The 21360-nt window shown below is 52.3% G+C and overlaps 1 protein-coding gene and 1 long non-coding RNA gene across 5 annotated transcripts in view; one reads left to right on the top strand and one right to left on the bottom strand.

Annotated features, from left to right (window-relative positions):
* Positions 1–21360, bottom strand: part of RAB37 (RAB37, member RAS oncogene family) — a 61007-nt gene that overhangs the window by 1996 nt on the left and 37651 nt on the right. Inside the window, exons 2-8 of one of the 4 annotated variants that reach the window (XM_070483585.1) lie at positions 10846–10956; positions 3545–3655; positions 2437–2478; positions 1867–1933; positions 1716–1768; positions 699–764; positions 69–125 (exon numbers count right to left, since the gene is read on the bottom strand). In XM_070483585.1, coding sequence (XP_070339686.1) covers positions 69–125; positions 699–764; positions 1716–1768; positions 1867–1933; positions 2437–2478; positions 3545–3655; positions 10846–10956 — 507 coding nt within the window. Of the gene's footprint in view, positions 1–68; positions 126–698; positions 765–1715; positions 1769–1866; positions 1934–2436; positions 2479–3544; positions 3656–6418; positions 6574–10845; positions 10957–21360 lie in introns of those variants that run through there. The other 3 variants (XM_014839741.3, XM_014839742.3, XM_014839743.3) reach the window with 3 other exon arrangements.
* On the top strand, positions 6715–16320 carry LOC139040081 (uncharacterized). The gene is made up of 4 exons (XR_011493933.1): positions 6715–8369; positions 9361–9432; positions 10775–10979; positions 13050–16320. It is a non-coding gene; the product is annotated as an uncharacterized lncRNA (long non-coding RNA).

Here is a 21360-nt window from a genome sequence, read left to right as displayed (position 1 = left end):
AGAGAGTATCCTCAGGGCCAGCCTCTGGCTGCCCCGACCCCTCACCCTGCCCACAGGCAGTCACTTACCCTGGCCAGCATCTCTCCATCCTCCGAACGGATCACTCGTTCACTGCTCACATCCGCCTGTCAAGCCCAGGTGGGTCACTCTGGGGAAGGAAGCCTTGACCCCACATGGCCCCTCTTCTGCCCCTGGCTGGCCCATCTTTTGCCCCATGAGCAGGTGCTGCCCACCCCCTGCTGGTGGCCTGTGGGACTGCAGGTGCTATGATTGGCATGGGGCCAGGGTTTCTGTGCGGTCAGGCTGAGTTACCCAGCTCCTAGCCCTGGGATCTCACTCCTCCTGGGGAAGGTGGGTGACTCTCTTGGCAAGTGTGTGGTGAGCCAGCCTCAGAGGAGTGACAGTAGTTAGGGCTAACCCTTTCCAGTCTTAGCTCCTCATGTGTGACCCTCATGGCTCTCTCAAGTCGGAGCTTGAGCTTTCCTTGCAGGGGATCACTTCCAAAGCTTTAAGAGGGCAGGTGGGATGGGCTGAAGCTGCCAAATAGGTCTGACTCCTGAGCTGGAGACTGAAAGAGTCCTTCCCTGGAAGGATGTCCAGCTAATACTCTTGGGTGGCTATGGGGCTGGGTAGAGCTAACGCTGTTGCAGTGGGAGACGAGGGGAGGGGTCGGCTGTCCCTGCTGGGGAGCCACTCACCTTGTTGCCTAGCAGCATGATCACCACATCCCTCTGGGCATACTCATGGATCTCAGTGAGCCAGGCCTGTGCGAGAGGGTGGGCTGAGCCAGGCCGAGGACGGGCACCAGCCACTCACCCACTCCCTCTCATTCTTCCTTCTTCTGTTTGATTATCCTGGGCTACTCACTGCCCCTCCCAAACACGATGTCCTGTGCATTGTCTCATCTGCATTTTTGTTCTGGTCTCTCTAGTCTTGAGTGTCACCAAACCCCATGGAATGCAACTCCCAGTTCTATGGAAGATAGAGGTGGCAGAGGCTTCATCTCAATCAGTTGGTTGTCACCGCGATTTCCTGGAGTGCCATGTTGGGAATTTTATGGCCATATAAGGGCTCAGTGATGAAAAATACTGATTAATTAGTGATGTCTGCCATGAGCATGGAGTTGGAGGTGGCAGTATGAGTGCCATGGATTTCCATCCAGTTTATAAGCTGTTTTATATCTGCACGTCTTGTTCCCCCAGTTTGTCAACACTTTGAGGTCAGGAAGCATATGGAACCTTTACGCTACTGTGCTCAGAGTCAATGCTTGTATTTGTTCAATTATTACCTCTATTTTCTAATAGTTTGGTTGTGAGAACAGAGCCACTCACTCTGCATTCCTGAGTCACTGTCTTACAACTGGGGCTGGATGTGTGCTTTTTCTGCTTTTCTGCTCGGGCTCTTCGCTTGGTTTCTGAGCGTAATTGTCCAGGATGGAGCTAGGGACTTTCTGAACACTTTCTTGTGAAACACACTCATGAATTACAGTCAGGGCTAAGAAGGTGGCACAGGCACACAACAGCCTGCTTGGCTTCCTTGCCCACATGCCAGTCAAATGCCCGGGAGCAGCTTATTACGTCTGAGTCACAGCTCAGGTGTTTTTGAGAAGATAGTGGCGTTCCCTGCTCCACCCTCTTCTCACAAAGCAGGAAGCAGTCCCTGCCTGCACAGACCCTGCCTTGGATGCTTATGGGTGGTGGGTAGGGAGGACCTACCCGGATGTTGTCGAAGGAAGACTTGTTGGTGATGTCGTACAGCAGGAGCAAGGCTGCCAAGGGGAGAGAGAGGTCATACTGGGAACTTGGGGCAGAAGGTGGATGGTCCAAGTGGGTTGGGGAAAGGAGTTGGAGGGCACAAGTGACTTACCCTGGGCGTCTCGGTAATAAGCATGGGTGACACTGCGGAACCGCTCCTGTCCTGCTGTGTCCCAGATCTAGGAAGGGACAGATAAACGGTCAGAAGGAGGCAGGGGGCAGGGACTGTGCTGGGCAGAGAAAGCCCGTGTCGTGGTACAAGGGAGGTGTGGGAAGGTGGGATCTTTCCTTCTTTAAGTTCTCATGGGCTTCTGAACATCTGATGATGTCCTGGACTGTGGTAGTCACTGAGTTCTCAAGCTCGTTCAGTGCTGTCGCCTCTTCCCCAGCCCAGGGGCTTAGGGTGTCCAACCTCCTAGAGCAGAGGAGGCCCAGGAAACTGGGGAGGAGATAGAGGGAGCCTAAGCTTTCTGAAGGCACTTCGGGCTGCCTCTGATGGAAGAGAGGGCGCCTGGGAACTGCTTTGTCTGCAGACATCAAACAAACAAGAGCTGTTTCCTCTCTGGGCCCCCACAGGAAATTACCCCAGGCTGAGGGCAGGGCTGCAGGCCTCCTGTGGTTCGGGTGAGGAGCAAGGGCAGGCTCTGCCCTCCTCTCCCTCCCCTGCAGCCTCTGGTCTCACCTGTAGCTTCACCCTCACACCATCCACGGTCACCACCTTGTTCTGAAAGAGAAAAAGGCAGAGGGAGAGGTGGGTGCCGCGGACAGGGAAGGCTTGGCTCCCATGCTCTGCTGACACCCTGCTGAGGAGCAAACATCCTGTCCTGGTCACTCCCCAGGGCTAGAGGGGATGTGGTGAGCCCCAGACATGTCTCCAGCCAGATCACCCCATCAGGGCAGCGGGACCCTGCACCCAGATGCCCTCACTGCGGAGCCCTCTCTTCTTCCCCCCATGCCAGGGCAAGAGAAGGTCTGAGAACCTGCCTGGCTCTGCCAGGGCTCAGCAGGCTCCACAGGGCTGGACACTGGGGGCACTGCCTCTTCCCCACTTCTATCTTCCTCTCCCGGAGCTCAGTCCCATCCTGCAACTGAGCCCTTAGAGATGGGATGCCCACCAGCACCCTGGGGACCTCAGAGGCTGGATCTGTAGGGTCATCTTTCCTCCAGCTGCCTGCTGGTTCTCCTAAGTGAAGCTTCCTTGCTCTCCCACTGGGAGGGAGGCCCCTGGCCTCTGTGTAGCCCCACCTGTCAGGGCTAGACCCTTCCCCTCCTGGAGCCTTTGGGTGTGCAGTGCTTGGAGTGCTCTGCATCCCTGATGCAGATTTATACAGGTGCTGAGAGGGAGGGACCCTGGCAAGCTGCTCTCTCCCCACAGGGCCAGCCCAGCTCTTAAACCTAGCTCAGTGCTGTGCGTCCCAGGAGCTCCAGAAAGACTGCTTAACTGTTGAGGTCTTGCCAGAGGGGCCCAGCTCAGGGGGTCATGAGCAAAAGGGCTGAGGGCCAGGAAGCTCAGCTCACATGGTGGGATGTCCTTGCCCCGCTCAAGGGCAGAATTTTAAGACTCAATCTCTCACTTCTTATATCCTGTTGGGGGGCAAGGAGGCCACCAAGCCAAGACTCCTCTAACCGGGCTCCTCTGTGGTCCCTAGGGGAGCCGCCCCTGGTGCCCTCTGAGCAGTGAGCCACAACAGTCCTGAGTAACAAGGTGGGCAAGGAGAGGACAGCACCCCTGGGTCTGAGCTGTAGCCCCCCAGCTGGCTGCTGGGAGGAGGAGCCTGCAGCCACCTCACCCTGAAGTCTATGCCGACGGTGGCTATGAAGGTCCCGGACAGGAAGGCCCCATCTTTGAATTGGATCAGGAAACAGGTTTTGCCGACGCCTGAGTCTCCCAGAAGCATCACCTAGGGGTTGGGGGGCAGAGGCAGTTAATGGGGAGCTGGGGCAAATTTCTGAGTTTCCAGGGAGTGAGGCCCTGGAAAAACCAGGCAGAGGGCCAGGAAGGATGCTGACTGCCCCGAGGGGCACCTGCTTCTGGAAAGCCTGCTGCTGCTTCAGCCTGCCTCTCCTCTCCACACTCCTTGGCTCAGCCTGCCACTCGCGCTCTCCCTCTGACACTCCTGTCCTCACCAAATTTCCTGGAAGCCTGAGTTGAGACCTCAGCACTAAGAGGTCCCCAAATGTGTTCGGTGGCCTGAGAGAACAACCACATTTGTGTGGTCTAGACTCTGGCCACATTTGTCCCCTGCCACACCATGCCAGGATCCCCTCCTTCTCTGTGTGTATTCCACGCATGTGTACACTCGCGGGCAGGGCTATACCGCCCAGAAGGGGAAGTGTTAATATCTCAGACAGGGATTCCCACCCAAGGGAGTGCATTAGGATCTGATGGAGGTGGGACTCTATTGTTTGCAAAGGCATATTCTAAAATTACAATTTTTTTGGTCACAACATTTAATTTGGAAGTTTCTATTGACATTTTGTGTTTATAAAAGGGTTTCATGAATTAGAAAAGGTTGAAATTTATACTGAAGTGGGGAGTCGTTTAGTCTGAATCTCTTACAACAGAAACCTCCCAAGTGGGACAAATGGCTGCCTATTGGCATCCCTGGGTCACTGTAGGGGAGGAAGTGGGTGGGGGTGGGGCGTGTCCCTCCCTTATTGTCTGGCCAGTCTCCTCTCATCTTCTCTGAGGGACATGTGGGGTGGGGGAGGGGAGCCCTCTGTCCAGTCATTCCTCTATCTTGGAGAACAGAGTTCTAGACCAAATAGTGGAATTTTCCCAGCTGGCTGGTTAGCTATTTAATGGGTTGAGCAGGGACTAGGTTTGAGTTCTTTTTAAGGCACTGACCGTGACAATGGAGCCTAGAGGCTTTCCTGCTGTGGGCATGGAGTATGGTATTAGCTAACTTTGGTGGAAAGGTAGGGGGCTGAGCAAAAGGTCCATGAAGGCTGAGGTCCTGGCTTGTAAATGGCCTACTGGGGGACTTGAGGAAGATTCCTTAGCCCTTCTGTGGCATGATTTCCATAGTGGCTGGAAGGGAAGAGAGAATTTCTTTGAGGCCTGTCTAGAGTCTGTTAATGGCTAGGGCCAATAATGTTGGTGTGAAGCACCTAAGACTTGGGGAAGAGTGGTCCAGGGCTGAGTACTGCCTGCCTGTGGCCCCCATCCTCTCTAATCCAGCCCACAGAGCTCTGACCAGGCTTCTTCCAGACTGTCCTGGATTCGGTCCCCCAAGGCAGGCCTAGGGCATGCAGGCTGGTGGAGCCAGGGGCCAGCTCCCTGAAGATGCTGCTTGGCCCAGGGGACAGATGGAGGGCCGGGGCTGGGGAGCCCTTTAGAGCCTGCACTGCTCCCTGGCTCCTGGGTCCCAGCCCCTGAGAGGGAAGGAGGGAGGGAGGGCGAGCGCCTGTGTACATTACAGATCACAGCTGCATTGAGCAAACGACGCCAGCTATCCACCCAGCCAGCGATTCCACCAAACACAAACAGCTGCCCAGCCTTGCCACCCCCTAGGCAAACAGCCCAGCTGGCTTGTCCGGCAAGGAGGTCAGACGGTCCCCAGCAGCCTAGAGACTGGCCCTCAGCAGCTCCCCCTCCCCTGAACGAAAAGGGGCCCGTTTCCTGCCTTGAGCCCACACAGGACGCCTATCTTAACGGCTCTGGGGCGGGTGACTCGCAGAGTGGCTTCCCCTGAAATGATGGGGGTGGAGGCCCCAGGCTCCTAACGAGAGTGAGCCCCGATGTTGGGGGAGGAATCAAAGGAACAGAAAGAGGCAGGTCGCCTTCAAGGCCACGCGGCATGAGACAGTTCCCCAACCCTACAGATGAAGAACGGAAGTTCCAGGTGCTCTCAGCACCTCTTTCAGAGTCCCTGGTACCTCCCTGCTCCAGGGGCACGGAGGGAGAGCAGACAGACCAGAGTCCATTGCCACTCCCACCTGCTTCTGTTCAGGACCACCCTGCAGAGGGAAGGAGCCCCAGAGAGCTGACTTAGCTCTCCCAGGTGGGGGACTTATGACTACTGCTGAGATCTTTCTCAGGTTCTAAAAATTCCTAGGGGCCTGCATTCTGGCTAGTAACATCCTCCTGGAAGGTGCTAGGCAGTGACTGCAGGAATGGAAAGGGGTAGGACTTGGGGGCAGCTGGGAACCTGAAGAATTTCCAGCCTAAGGCCTTGAAATTGATGCCAAGGCTCAGCCGAGCTTAGCTGGGAAAAGGGCATTAACTGCAAGATCCCCCGACGCCAGGGGGCGTCCTCTGCGAGCCTCCAGGGAGCCCCATTTCCTAGCGCTTCGGGTGCGTATGCCCAGGAAGGTTGTGCGCTTAACCCTACCGAGAAGCATGGGGTTCCTGGGTGCTCATATTGGCCGGAGTGCGGCAGAAGAAAATTGGGTTGGGGTCCACAGGGTGGGGAGTCACTCAGTCCTTCCGATCTTTCTCCGACCCAGCCGAGTCAGCCCAGATCCCTAGAGGCTGGGCTGGGCCCAGGGGCTATGTTTCAACCCTCCCTCCCTGCTCTGGGAGACCCAGCTGCCTAGAGGAAGAGTTGAGTCCAACGTAGACGCAGCGGGGAGGGCCGGGGTCTCAGGGCAAAGGGCGCGGGGACGGGTGGCCCTCGGAGCTGGCACGGGGGTCCCCAGCGCAGGGCGCAGTGCCCACCCACCTTGCCCGTGAGATCGTAGCTCGGACTGCAGGGCGGGGAGTGCTCGGGAGCCTCGCCATCCCTGGTGGCAGCGGCGCCAGGCGTGCCTGTCATGTCCCCGGACGAGAGGTGAGCTGGGGCAGGCGGCGGGCGAGGGACAGCGAAGGAATGGCCCCGCCTTAGGCTCCACCCACTCCTTCCCCTCTCCACCGCCCGGGCCCGGACCCCGACAGGCTCCTCCTTCCGTCCCGCTACCCCAGTGACACTGGCCCAGAGCGGGCTGTCCCGCGAGGGCGCGAGGACCTCAAGGTCAGCCGCCGAGTGGCAGGCCGGCCTCCTGAGCAACACTGGCCCGGCTTCGTGCTCTGAGGGCATGGACCAAATCCAGCCCCAAGACCGGTCCCCCAAGGTTGCCAGCCTCCGGGGTTAGATTCCCACATGGAGCGGTCCCTGGAGACCCTGCCTGCTACGGAAGGTGTGGCATTTCTGGCATCCGCGCGCGGGCGCCCGGGTTCTCGCTGCCGCTGCGCGGCGCGGCCAGCAGGCGACGCCCGAGCCCCAGCCAGCGGACGGTCATAGGCACCCCGGGGTCGGGGTGGCTGGGGACGCCCCTGGGCAGCCGGCGGCGCTGCGTTTGAGAGGAGGCGTGCGTTCTGAGGACAGCGCCCAGGCTGTGTCGCTTTTGCTAATACACCCCAGCCCGAGCTCATCTGAATATAGTTTTGTTTACCGACCCGTATTTGCCTGGCAGCACGTGTACACTGGGGTTTTCCCTGGCCCCTGGTGGGTGCTCAGACTTTGACCCTTTAGTGCCATCACCTCTCATGTCTCCCTGACCTGTTGGGCTGCCCCTTCCCCGCACACCTCCCAATCTAGGCGCTCCTGAAGGCAGGGCTGGCCTTATTCAGTGCGGCTCTCTGCCCCTGGCACCAAGTAGGCCTTAGACGTTTGGTATCAAGTGAATTCATAAAGTCGTGGATCATTTTGAGCAGTCTCCAGGACATCCAGGGAACCCTGCAGCTCCTGGTGACAGGGTCGGAATGTGTCCTGGGTTGCCCATAGCAGAGTTCTGGGGCCCTGTGGCCTCGGCCAACCCTTCAATAACCCCATCCCAACAGAATAAGGCAGGTGCATGACAAAGGGACTGTTTGAGGGGCGTGTAGGGGGGTGGGGCACCTGCATCTCTTAGCTTAGGTTTTTCGGATGAGGAGCAAGGGGCAGGCGTGGCTTATAGGCAACTGTAGGCCTGGTGGGAACTGTGTGAGCACCAGCCTCCAGCCCTGTGATTTCTGGCATCAGCTGGAGCTATTTTCTGGAGGTGAGTGTGCCGTAATCTCATCTGTACATAGGGTGGGACTCAAACAGAGAGCACTGTGTGGGAGAGGAGAAGCTGCACAGCACTCTGCAGATGCTGTGGTTGCCTGCTGCTGGGTGCCAGAGGCTCTTGTTACAAATAACACTGCAGTCCACTCGGTGCCCTGGGCTCTGGCTCTGTTGGGCTCACCAGGAAGTCTGCAGGGGCGAGGGTGTTCAGTGCAAGAGGGTAATGGCCCAGGAGGAAGGAAAGAGGGCAGGTGGCATGGCGCTCGCTTACCTTCTACTTCAAACATGCCCCGATAGGCCGTGTCCCTCAAAAGAGCTGTTGCAGTCCTGGCCCCCAGTACCTCAGAACGTGACCTTATTTGGAAATAGGGTCATTGCGGATGTAATTAGTTAAGCTGAGGTCATAGGAATAGGGTGGGTCCTTAATCCAATATGACTGGTGTCCTTATAAGAAGAGAAGATGCACAGGGACAAGACGGCCGCATGAGAACACAGGCAGAGACTGGAGAGATGCATCTACGAGCCAAGGGATGCCAAGCATTGCCAGGAGCCAGCAGAAGCTGGAAGAGGCAAGGAAGGATCCTCCCCTTGTTAGAGGGAGTGTGGCCCTGCTGACACCTTCATTTTGGGTTTCTAACCTCCAGTCGAGGTTTGTGTTGTGGGCTTGACCGAGATGCTCTTTGTCCTGTGGTAGGTTTGGAATGGAGCAGATGGCACATCAGTGTGAATGCTCCAGAAGTAGCAGAGAAATAAAAGCGCTATCCTGCTACGTGGGCTGCGCTGATGGGACTGAGGGAAGAGGTCCACGAACATGGCGGAGAGGTGCAGTGGGCTCTCCCCTGGGCCATACCTGTCTGGCTCGCTGGGTCTGGGGCATGTGGGCAGTCTCATATGCACAGTATGCCACACACTGTCTGCCAGGACATGGCAACATCAGGTGGTGTGTTCAAGGGCAGTCTTGAGTGAGTCAGAAGTGGGTCGGGGTGAGAGATGTTCCGAGCGGGTGCGGGGGAACTGGGTTTCACCCCAGAGAGAGGAAGTACAACTCACTAAGGCACAGGGCTCTTGAGATGTGGTGGCCAGGAGGGGGCCCATCGAGAACACAGCCTCCGGGAAGTCCAGGCCTCCTGACTTCCTTTCCAGTGCTGTGTACCACCGTGGGAGTCTGCATCTCTTCCCAAACACACACGCACACGCACACACACAACTCACGCCATGCACACACCTCATACCACACCACAGACATACACACAACCTCTTATTCCACATACATGCCCTACACCATGCACACCTCAAATCACACCACAGACACACACAAATACCTCAAATTATACCACCGGTATGGGGTTCCCTTGGGTTTGTGTCCCAGCTGAGGAGGAGGGTATGTGCCCATCTGTATGCCCATCAGACCCGTGTGTCCCCAGGCTCAGGCCTGGGTCAGGACTTCAGGCCCTCACTCAGAGTAAGCTGTCCACGGGTTCGTCCAGAGGTGAATCGATTTGTCCCAGTGCTGACTGGTGCCAAGCAAACTGCCGCGGCTCTAAAAGGCCCAGCCCGAGGAGACAGGGAGGGCCCGGCCTGTCCTATCTCTGGCTCCTTCGGGTTCTCAGTTTGACCACACACTCTCTTCCTTCTCACAGGCGAGTTGCCTCACTTTTCCTACCAGGATAGTGACAAAATTTGGAGGTCCCACACCTGTGCATCTGTGGAATGTGAGTCAGAATTTGCACCCCCACGCCCATAGCCATCCCACTGTCCGCCCTCCATGTCTGAGCGGGGAAGGGCGGGCGTGGAGTGGGCGAGGAGACGTGCATGTGGTTGCGGGGGCACCGTGTGTCCTGTGTGTTGAGGGGCAGACCTGGCATGGGCCCGCGGCGAGGGACGCCTGGCACCAGACATCCTGGTTCGCTTCATGGCAGCCTGGTCCAAGGCCTCAGGGATTTCCAGGCCCGTCTTGCCTCCTGCGACTCAGCATGCCCTTCCCAGCCCTTTGGAGCCAGCGGCTCCCTGTCCCGAGAGAGCCCAGGCGCTGGTGTTTCAGGCTGGATTCCAGCCCTGGCACACACCCTGGCCAGGCTCTCGTTCCTGCTTTACTCAGAAGCCCTGCCCAACCCTTCCTCACTGTTTGCAGAACTTAGGCAAGCCCAATTTCTGGGGTTCCGTCTCTCTCTTCCCACCAGTGTGGTGCTGCTGTATCCCAACCCGAGTGTGGCCTCGCAGGCCCTGTGCTCTGCTTGGTGCCAGAGGCTGGCCTCTCAAACACCCGTGCTGCCCAAGAAATGACATTTGCCCTTTCCTAACACTGGACACTCGGATTCTGGGGACTCCAACGGAGGGCCCTCTCCTCTTGATACCGTCCAAGAGAGGAGCGAAACCCTCTGCAAAGGCCTTCCCAGGACTCCAGGGTCACTGAGAGCAGCTGGCGGTGTGACAGTGGAGAGAAACAAGGGTGTGTGGTAGAAGGGTACTTCCTGGCTGTGGATAGAGACAGCTTGAGAATACTTCCTTAATCTGAGCCGCCCCTCTGTGCTGTGTTCAGGGAGAGACAGTGCTAAGAACTGAACTTTAACCCTTGACCTGTCAGCGCCCTAAGACCCCACAACAATGCTAAGTTTGGACTGTGCTTAAAATTTTAAGCCATCCTTTGCTTCTCCAGATTCATCTTGCCCCGGAAGGTGGACCTGAGCAACCTGTATCAAGATACTCCCTTGCTTTCTGGCTTTTAGTTTTGTTCAGCCAGTGGGGAGCCCCAGAAGGAGGGGGAGGAGCAGGAGGAGAGCAGAGTGGGAGGGGGCCAATTTATTGCCCAGGATGGTTACTGTGGGCAGCTGTGTCCCTCCCCTGAGAGTCACAGCTCCTGCCAGCTGGCCCTCTCCACACAGCCCTCTGCCCCTCATTCTGGTGGCGGTTCCCTCCTCTCACCTTTTTTAGGCCAGGAGTGGGCTGGAGGCCCTGTAACTGCCCAAGGGCACTGCCCCATCCCTGATGGTTTCTCAGCCCCCTGCCTACACCTTGGTAAATAGTCTTTTTATTAAACCTCCTTGGATGATCCAGTGTGAGTGTCCACCTGGTGCCTGCTGGAACCCCGACAGGCGTGCCAAAGCCCAGAGCCTGAGAGTGCTTACCGTGAATCCGATGCCCACTGTGGCCGAGAAGGAGCCTGGGATGAACTTGCCCTGGTCGAACTGAACCAGCAGAGATGTCTTCCCCACGCCACTGTCGCCCACCAGGATAGTCTGAAAGGGAGCAACAGAGAGAGGTAAGGGCCCACAGTGTGAATTAGGCTTCTGAGATGTCGTTGTGGCTGCGGGAGTGGACTCCTTCTAAACACACAGGCATGTGTGCACACACACCAACACATATGCACACACAGTTGCACACATACACAGAAGCGCACACACACACACACACACCCCCAACTCTTGATGTTTTTTCTTTTTTCTGAGGAAGATTGGCCCTGAGCTAACATCTGTTGCTAATCTTCCTCTTTTTGCTTGAGGAAGATTCAACCTAAGTTAACGTCTGTGCCAGTCTTCCTCTATTTTATATGTGGGTTGCCACCACAGCATGGCCACCAGTGAGTGGTGTAGGCCTGCACCTGGGAACCCAGGCTGCCAAAGTGGAGCGTGCCAAACTTAACCACTAGGCCATGAAGTGGCCCCAAACTCTTGATTTACTATCAAAGTCATTGAAGAAGGCATGAAAGCATAGAGGAAGTCTTATTTCAACCCAAGGTAATAAATATCAGTAATAAACCCGAGGTGACCATGAGAATGTACCCATCAGACTTCCAACCACGGGGCATAACTGGCTGAGGCCCCACTGCTGTGCTCTGCCATCCATCACCAGTGTGTTTGCGCTGAGGTCACACTTCCCGTCAGCAATTCCTAGCCAGAGGCAGAGCATGGCAGAGACATTGAGGCAGGCCTGTTCTTGGGAGACACAGGACTCCCCTAATGGCTGACTTGGGCTCAAGGACTCCCATACAGTTTTATAGAAACTTCCAGACACTGCATGGCGGTCCAGGACACTTCCACACAACCTCCCTGCCTTCTCTCTTTCACTTGGGGTCAGCCCTGCTTCATGGTCTGACGGCTCTCCCTGCCTCCCCGGGTTCCTCTCCCATTTCTTTCGGAGGTGTTTCCCCTAATAAAATCCCACATTTAATTTCCTTTTGGCATCTGCTTCTTCGGAGACTTGGACTAACACAATGGGTCCCCTGTATGGGAAATTCTGAAAAAAGTCTATAGAATTAAAAAAAAAATCAGCGTGTCTGGCTACATGCCTTGGGAAGAGTTTTCACTTGGCCCTGGAATGAGGCCTTGGAGAGGACAACATTCAAAGGGACAACATCCACATTCTACTGAATTTGGGAAAGAGGGGAAAGGCCACTTCTGTGCTGGGAGGATGAAGCGGGGAGAATCAGCATGGGAGTGCAAGTGCTGTATGTGAAAGAAAATCATAAGCAGCAGAGAAGAAATATATGATCACTCAGGGCCTGGTACCCAGCCGTCTCTTGATGAATGAATGAATAAATGAATGAATGAATGGATAAATGCCTTAGTTTCAAAGTGAGCAATATCCACTTTCCAAAGGCAAGCATTCGAGGTCATTGAGAAGGCTTAGAAGATGCCAACTTTAGCTGGACTTGCAAAAACATAAAGACATAAAACCCAAAAATGTAAAAGCATAAAGATTGACACAGCCTCCTTGGGTCGGACCCATGGCCCCAGCACTGTTCAGCTCTGACAGCGGCATCAAATCTGTAGAAGCGGGGCTGGCCCCATGGTGGAGTGGTTAAGTTCACATGCTCTGCTTTGGCGGCCCAGGGTTTTGCTGGTTTGGATCCTGGGCGCAGACATGGCACCACTCGTCAGGCCACGCTGAGGCGGCGTTCCACATGCCACAACTAGAAGGACCCACAACTAAAAATACAGAGCTATGTGCTGGGGGGCTTTGGGGAGAAAAAGGAAAAATAAAATCTACAAAAAAAGGGAAAATCTGTAGAAGGGCAAACATGAGGTTGTCCATGATGTTGACTTTGGACGTCCCCTGACTATGGTCCTTCGCCCTCACTTCCCAAACAAAATTCAATTCAGCTTTTATTTCCTCCTGGGTTAAAGGGCTCCATTTGTTTGTTGTGTGCTGTGGCTTTAATGATTTACATCTCAAATCCTTTTTATATCCAAATTCCTCAGGCTTGAAGAAGTGCTTCCCAGAGAGAGTATTCCAGAATGTGAGGGGTCAGTCTATCCATGTCCACCTTGTTCATTTACTAAAGGGTATGATAGATTCTAATTCTTTTCCCTTTTATCCTTTTCCTTTCCAGGGTGAAGAGTTCCCATCAATTTCTTCTCTCATCATATGAAAATGGTTCCATCTTCTTAGGACCTTTTCTGGTTCAGTGGGGACACGGTCCAGGGTGACAGAGTTCAGCATTTCAGATCCAGCTGAATCCTGCCCGGGAAGAGGGGCTGGATGATGATGCTCTTGTATTGGCCTTTTCAGAAACAGCAGCCCGTGGAGATGATCGCATCAGGAATCAGTTGATGACTCTAAGAAGACTTTTCTGGACCACAGTGGAGAGTTCAGAGCTGATCAATTTACAAACGTTATTGGATTATTTCTCCCTAAATCCAGGACCTCCCTCAGACCTGGCCCTACTCTGTTTGTGCCCCGCTCCGTGAAACATGTGATCCACAGGCCAAAGACCCGTGTTCCTTCTATTGACTAGGCTTTGCCCCAAGCTCCCTGCTAGTGCTGCATTCCCACATCTGAGGAGTGGCCAAGGGGTGGCTGTTTGCAGGGGTGTGGACGGAGCATGGGTGTGAAGGCTGGGATGTCCACGCGCATTCTCCTGAGGACCTTCCGGGTGTGGAGTGTGCAGGAGGGGGAAGAACAGGGGAGTGGCTGCGGGTGGGAGCTGAGGACCGGTGGATGGCTGTCACTAGGCTGTCATGTTTTGGTGAGGAATTTCTGAGAATCCTATGTTCAAACCTGGCTTCCAGGTCAGTAGGCAGGTTTATTTGTCAAGGTAGGAAGGTAGGACATACTTGATTTGATAGTTGTTTTAGCTTGATTGAGAACATTAAGATATTGAGACATATGGTATATGGGCCCCCATTTGTATTCTAGGGCGGGTCCTACAAATGTTAGAGATGGTCTGCCTAAGTCCATTACCTTACAATGGAGTTTCTCTCTCTACTCAACAGCTGCCAGGATTTTCCTGAAGTTTCTTCAGGCGGACTCCAAATTTCACTCCTTGGAGAAGCCGAATGTTAACTTCAGATCCAGATTTTCCACTGCACCTTCCCTCTTCTGGACTGCTTATGAAAATGTTAGATAATTGTGGTTCTGACAGAAACCTCCGTGTCAACTTCGCCACCATTCGGAGAAGTATCTTTTTTCTCTCTTCTTAAGTCATTTTGTCTATGTTTGTATTTGTGCCTCATCCACTTCTAAAAGGGATTTGAGGTGGTTTACAACAAAACCCACATATACACGAGGGCAGTTAAGGATACTGCCTGAGGAAAACTTCCCCAGGGCGAGGCTATGCTGTTCACGCATTTGAGCGTTACGTTGGGTTCTAGATTTCCTGGCAGTCAAGACAAAATGAGAAACCAGATGGGGAGTGCGGTGCTTATTGCTGATGAAGCCGGTGAAGGATGCCTGAGTCCTTTCAATCAACGAGTATTTTCTCCTGGCCTGCGATGCTGAGAGGAATCTCTCATGTGGATTCTTATACAAGGGGCCCTGAATGACAAAGTGGGCATTGTAATTTTACAGAAGATGCAGAGCTTTTCCTACAGCGTTTGTATTGGCCCTTGCTGGAAACTGGGGCGTAGCATTAAATCATACTTTGATGGAGGCTTCTCAGCGGGAGTTGGGCTAGTGCTGCCTGAATACATTGCTTTCCTGTGACTCTGCGATTCAGGGGAACACTGAGAAAACCTAGACGAGTGGCGTGCTTATCACGGCTCCTAAAGTGGCGTTGAGCAAACTTCTAACAAGACAGGAAATTCTGATGCCATAAAGAAACAGATCGATAGATCTGACTGCATGGAAATAAAAACGTTCTGGAGGCCGGCCCCATGGCAGAGAGATTATGTTCACTTGCTCTGCCTTGGCAGCCTGGGGTTGGCTGGTTCGGATCCTGGGTGCAGACATGGCACTGCTCATCAAGTCATGGTGTGGCAGCGTCCCATGTAGGGGAACTAGAATGACCTGCAACTAGGATATATGGGGCTTTGGGGAGAAAAAAAAAAGAGGAAGATTGGCAACAGATGTTAGCTCAGGGCCCAGCTCCTCAAAAAAAAAAAAAGAAAGAAAGAAAGAAAGAAAGAAAAATGTTCAGGTTGACAGAAGATACCAGAAACAAAATCAAATGAGAAATGATAGACGGAAAATATTTTCAAGTTGTGTGACAGACAAAGGGTTAACTTGTTTAGTAACATAAAGAGCTCTCAAAAGCAAATCTCAATAGAAAAATGGATAAAGGATATGAACAGGTCTCTTTTGTGTGTGTGTATGTTAGTTTTATGTGTCATCTCATCAAGGCCATAGTACCCAGTCATGCAATTCAACACCGATTTAGATGTTGCTGTGAAGGGATCTTAGAGATGTGGTTAACATCTACAATCAGTTGACCTGTAAATCTTCAACAACCTGGTTGGGCCTCATCCAATTAATTGAAAGACCTTAAGAGCAAAAACTGAGGTTTCCCCAAGGAAGATGAAATTCTGCTTCAAGCCTGCAGCGGCGGCTCCTGCCTGAGAATTTCCAGGCTGCTGGGCTGCCCTACATAGTTTGGACTTGCCAGCCCCCACAATCATGTAAGCCAATTCCTTGAATTAACTGTCTCTTTATATATATATATATACATATTTCCAACTGGTTCTGTTTCTCTGGAGAACGCTGACTGATACCATAGAATATATAACAGTTTGATAAAAGGTTGCTAATGGTCAATATTGGGTGAAATTTGGGGAAGCAGATATAATGCGTCATTGGTGGGAGTATGCATCCGGGCATTTCGGAGAGCAATTGACAGTATCCATCAATGGTAGAAAGGCAAATTCTTCTGACTCAGCGATTCTATGGGTACACTTGAAAAAGTACACCAAGATATGTGTACAAGGATGCTCATTGTAGCAGTTGGAAGAGCGAATAATTCAGTAATTGGGACTGGTTAAGTAAACTCTAGAATATCCATACAATGCTGTATTGTGAAACTGATAAAAGAATGAAGCAGGCCTGTATGTGCTGTTTGGGAAAAACTATAATATTAAGTAAAAGAAGAGGGGCAGAGAGGTAGGCCTGTGTGGTGACTTATGTGTGTTTCATTTAGCTGTGTGTGCGTGCGCTTCTTTCAGGGAGCCAACAGAGGCCAACCGTGGTTAACTGTGAGGTTCTGGGGGTGGTGAGGTGGGGGATGGAGAGACTTTTACTTTTCATCTGATCTCTTTCTATGCTTTTTTCTAACCTTGCTTGTATTACTTCTTTAAAAAAAGTGTCAAATGGGAGTATTTCAGTGTGGGCATTATTTGCCATGTTTTCTTTTTTGTACTTTTCTGTATTAAAAAGCCCTAACAAAGGTAATAAACCAGTTGATGAAGTAAATTCATACATGAGTGACGCTTTTCTTAACCTGGAATAAATTGTTTTTCTTTAGAATAGAACTAAAGATTGGCAATAGGGGCTGGCCCCATGGCCGAGTGGTTAAGTTCGCGCGCTCCGCTGCAGGCGGCCCAGTGTTTCGTTGGTTCCAATCCTGGGCGCGGACATGCCACTGCTCATCAAACCACGCTGAGGCAGCGTCCCACATGCCACAACTGGAAGGACCCACAACGAAGAATACACAACTATGTACTGGGGGGCTTTGGGGAGAGAAAAAGGAAAAATTAAAATCTTTAAAAAAAAAAAAAGATTGGCAACAGACACACACACATATTTAACTGTGCTTGTCTCTGTGTGGGGGATTAGGGGTGATTAAAAATGCATCTTTGTGTTCATCTGTATTTCATTGTTCTCCTGTAATGAACACACATTACTTTTGTAATCAGAAAAAACGTCTGTGTATGTTGGGGAGGCCTGTTGTGCAAGGACGACTCTGGTAAGACCCAAGAGGAACGCCAATGTTTAGCCTAACTGTTGCTGCACACATGCTTGATTTTATTTTTCCAAATAAATCCAGTGCCCTAATCAGTGCTTTAAAGATCAAGCCCTCTGTGCAGAGGGAACTTGAACTGCAGCTGTTCCGCTTTGTCGATTTCAGCAAGCCTTGCACACCGTTGATACCTGAGGAGCAGGTGGCACAGATGACAGACACTCTGTCCTGAAAATCAAAGAGCCCTTTCCTCTTCTCACCCTTGCAGAGGGTTAACTCACTCTTTGGAGACCCATGTTTTTCTCAAAAATAAGCTTTGCCTCTGCCTGAATTCCTGGACAAGAGCTTGGTCGAGACTCAGTTTCCTATTCCACAGACTGCAAAAAGGGACATAAGACCTGGAAAATGCTAAAGGTTGGTGTTATCAGTTACCCGCTTCATTAAGTCGGTTTCCAATCCATGATAATACGTTCTTTTATTTTTGGAGAGCTTGTTTTAAAAACAACCATGGAGTGAATACACTGATGACAACCAGCTCAAGGATGCGCTGTCTTATTAACCCTTTGAAGTCAGGTTCCTTCTTCATTGTCAGCACTAACAGGATCAAAGGGCAGCTGACTTCTCTGTGGACCTCCCCAGCAGGAGGCAGGATGGCATACTTATATGAGCGAGACCCAGAGTTGAATTCCAGCTTTGCCAATTAATAGCCATGTGACCTTGGACAAGTTACTTGCTCTCTGAGCTTTAATATCTTTATCTGAAAAATGGGAATAGCATCGCCTTTCCTCTAGATTTGTAGTGAGGATTCAATGTGATAAGTATAAAAATATGGAGCATAGCACATAGTGAGTAGAGACGATGAAGCGCAGTTGAGTCCAAGGTGATCTGAAAGGGTTCGGGAATGGTCGCTGAGAACAATTACGGTTTATGACTGGTTCTTAGGTGCTAGACAGAGTTTCCCAGCAGAACCTACAAGGCCAGGGGAAGAATGATAATGCAGAAATGACAATAGTTCATTCCTTTATTCATTTTCCATCAATTATTTATTGAGCAACTACCATGTGCCAAATGTGGTTTTATCAGTTGAAGATATAGCCCCCAGGGACCTTCTAATCCAGAGTGGGAGAGACCCAACAAAATTGGTCCTTCAATACAGAGGTTCCTTCACTGATGAACAAGTTGGTTTCTGAAAAGATTGTCTGTGGTTTGCAAGTCCAAAGTGACCAAGAGGAGTTGGGGTTGCTGTCCCTGGATGCATTTCCACCAAAAAGAAATGCGAGCTGGCTCTCAAAAGTTTTAAAAACATCCTTCTTGGTGATATTTGTTTTATAGGACATCTTTTTCCAAAGTAGACGGTGTTTGCAGTGAAAATCTGTTGAGCAATGAGTGACATGAGCTCACCCATTGGTGACTCCGTCTGATTTCTGCAGTGACCTGGCATTTCTGCAGGAAGAGACCAAAGATGGGCAAACCATAAGCTTAATGTTAAAAGTGATTATCTCAGTGGTGAGATTAGAGAAAATTAATTTTTTTAAACCTTATCTTTATTTCAAAATTTATTTTCCTAAAATGAACATGTATTGCTTTTGTAATTTAGACCAACTTGTTGTTTTGAATCACAAGCCACTGATGGCTCTATTGGTCCAAGGTCTGCTCTGATCTGAACAACATCAGGGGGAGAAAGGTGGGTGGGGGTCTTGAAGCGGGGGGCAGGAGGGGCCATTCATGAAGAGCTGCGAGGGAAAGTCAGAAGGGCAGAGGGGAGGAGAAGCCATGGAACAGCTAAAGTCGTACGGAGTGGAGGGTGAGGCAGCTGCTGTAGGCAAGGTCTAGGTTTGTGGGGTCTTCTTTTAGTTCCTATTGTCACAATAATGCTGCAAGGAACTGTCCCAAACTCACTGGCCTACAACGAGTGTGTGAGTCTGCAGTTTAATCTAGGTGGTGCTTCTGGTCTCCGGTGGGCTCTCTTGTGCGTTGAGTGTCAGCTGCCTGCTGGCTGGGGCAGTTTGGCTCTGCTCCATGTGTCTCTCAACCCACCCAGTGGCTAGCCTGGTGTGTTCTCATGGCAGAAGCAGAGGTGTGTGCACGAGAGCGGGAGGAATGCAGGAGGCCTCCTCAGGCTGAGGCTTGGAACTGGCACACCATCACTTACGCTGCATTTTCTTGGGCAGAGTAGGTCACAGGTCTGGTCCAGACTCAAGGAGTGGAGAAAGAGACTCCGTGTCTTCAGTGAGAACAGGTTTGGGGTCAGAGGGTGGTTATCCAGGATGGGACCATCTACCACAGGCCTGAAGCTTATACAGCATCGGGGCCCTTTTTAAGAAAAAGGATCCCCAAATTACGAACACAAAATTTGATAAAGGGCTTTGAAAGGAGCCTGATCAGGTGAGGGGTGCTGACGTTTAAGCTCCGTTAGCTTCATGGCAAATCCGCCTTTTCCTCACTCTCATGAAGAAGTGAGCAGCTAGAAGCCCCACTGAGTGGAGCCGTGCATGGGACTGCAGCAGCGCCACTGTCACGCTGGCGCAGAGCCCAGCGAAGCCCCTCCAGCCCCAAGGTGACTGCGTTCTGGGCCACTGTCTGCTCTGGTCCTGATGAAGTCTGGCTGAAGGCTGTTTCCTGTTGCTCGTCCACCGAGAGGCCTAGTTCCTTGGTTTTCTTCAGTTCCACCTGGTTTAGACTTTGGTTTTCTAATTCTCAAGTGGGCCTTGCAACCAATTTCTCGTGGACCTTCTATTCCAGAGTGAGAGAGACCCAACAAAACCAGCCCTTTCAATATAGGAGCTCCTCCCTCTACGAACAGATGGGGTTCTGAAAAGATGGCCTGTACTTTGTAAGTCCAACGGGACCAAGAGGAGTAGCTTGAGCAAGTCTTTGTTTCCTGCAACCAGGAGAACCCAATGAATGCATCAACACACACAATGCGCACACACAATGCACCATAGCACACACGTGATGTATACATGCACACACAACTCACGTGCGCATACACAGCACTGGCACACACAGCAGTATACGTGTATACACATAGCTCCCACACGTATGCCCGCACACAAACAGGAACACCCCACATGTGTGCTCAAACAGGCATGCATACACGTGCACACATACACAAGGACTCCTATTCGTCATGCACACATACACACAGGTGCTTTAGGGCAGGGGCAATCTCAGATGATCCATCCAATCTGTTGTTTCACAGATGGGGCTGTGGAGGCCTGGAGACCCCGGCTAGCTGACTCCTGCGGAAGTCAATGGCCAAGCCAGGATTGGGCCCCAGATGGGTCTTTGCGAACGCAGGCCTCTAGAATAGGCTGACTCTCCTGTAGTCCCCAGAGGCACTGGTTTAGAGGAGCAGTCTTGCCACGGCTCAGGGACACTCGGATGAGCCTCTGTGCTTGATCAAAGGGGAGTCCTCCTTGGGTAAGCTGGGCCCGGGAGGGCCTGGGACCAGGGGGTTGGGCCACAACAGAAGTGTGAGCAACTCCGATGCTGTTCACTCTTTACTTCCCATGCCTAGGAAAGGAAAGATCATCCTACAACCCACAAAACATCTGCCCCCTTGTTTTTCAGGGCTGTCCCATCTTTCTTAATTCCTCGGCCATTTCCCCTGGAAGCCAAATGGGTCCCTGTTTGCAGAGGCCCGCTGTCTCTCAGCGTAACTAGACAGTGCCCTGGGCAGAGGACAGGCTTGCTGAGCAGTGGGGACCAGGGGCTGACGGGCCCTCACCCCGTATTGTGGACCTTACTTTACGGTCTGGAGATATGTAAAGAGAAAGGCAGTCTCTGACCACATCCTGGAAAAGCCTCGGCTTATCAGCTGCTGTGTTTTTCCATGCAAATAACCCTCCTGCACACCTACTCATTCCTGATTACAATGTGAGGGGCTTTTGTCCCTCCTTGGGACTCACTTGCTTCTCAAGAAGTCATAGGGTGTGTGTGACACATTGCAAAAGTGGTTCCAGGAGCAAAATATGAGACAGGCCCTATATTTTCCTACCCCAAGGGCTCACTGAGACCCCGATGGGGAGGGGGGCGGGGGATGGGCACAAGGTTGTCAGAAAGAAGGGAGTGAGACCCAGAGAGCAGGTGCTTCCTCTCTTCCAGCTTTGCAAGGCACTTGTTATAACATGGGAGTGCGGAGCGAGGGGGTAACAGCCATGAGCAATGAGCTGGAAGGAGCCCTGATATAACCGACAAGTTTCTGGAGGATTCAGGCTGGTGTCAATATCCACGGGCTGGGGCACAGCAGTAAGAGTTTCTGGTATGTTCTTGGGACAGGAGCCCCTCTTGCCCATTCGACCAGTAGTTCCCTTCTCACATGCCTCTACTCTTCGAGCTCCTTTCTGTGTAGTCTGGGTTTTGATTACCCCTCACCCCCTTATGCCACTCTCTGGTCTAGAATCTCCCCTCTGGCTTTCTGACTTGGACCCAAGCTCTCCTTAATATGGTTGACCTCCTGACCTTCTGGACTTTCAAGAATCTGGCTACACATGCAATTCCATGTTTAGGGCATTGTGTCCATCAGCCTTGG

This window comes from Equus asinus, chromosome 13 (assembly GCF_041296235.1).
Source record: "Equus asinus isolate D_3611 breed Donkey chromosome 13, EquAss-T2T_v2, whole genome shotgun sequence".
Lineage (NCBI taxonomy): Eukaryota > Metazoa > Chordata > Mammalia > Perissodactyla > Equidae > Equus > Equus asinus.
This window is presented reverse-complemented; position numbering and strand designations above follow the sequence as displayed.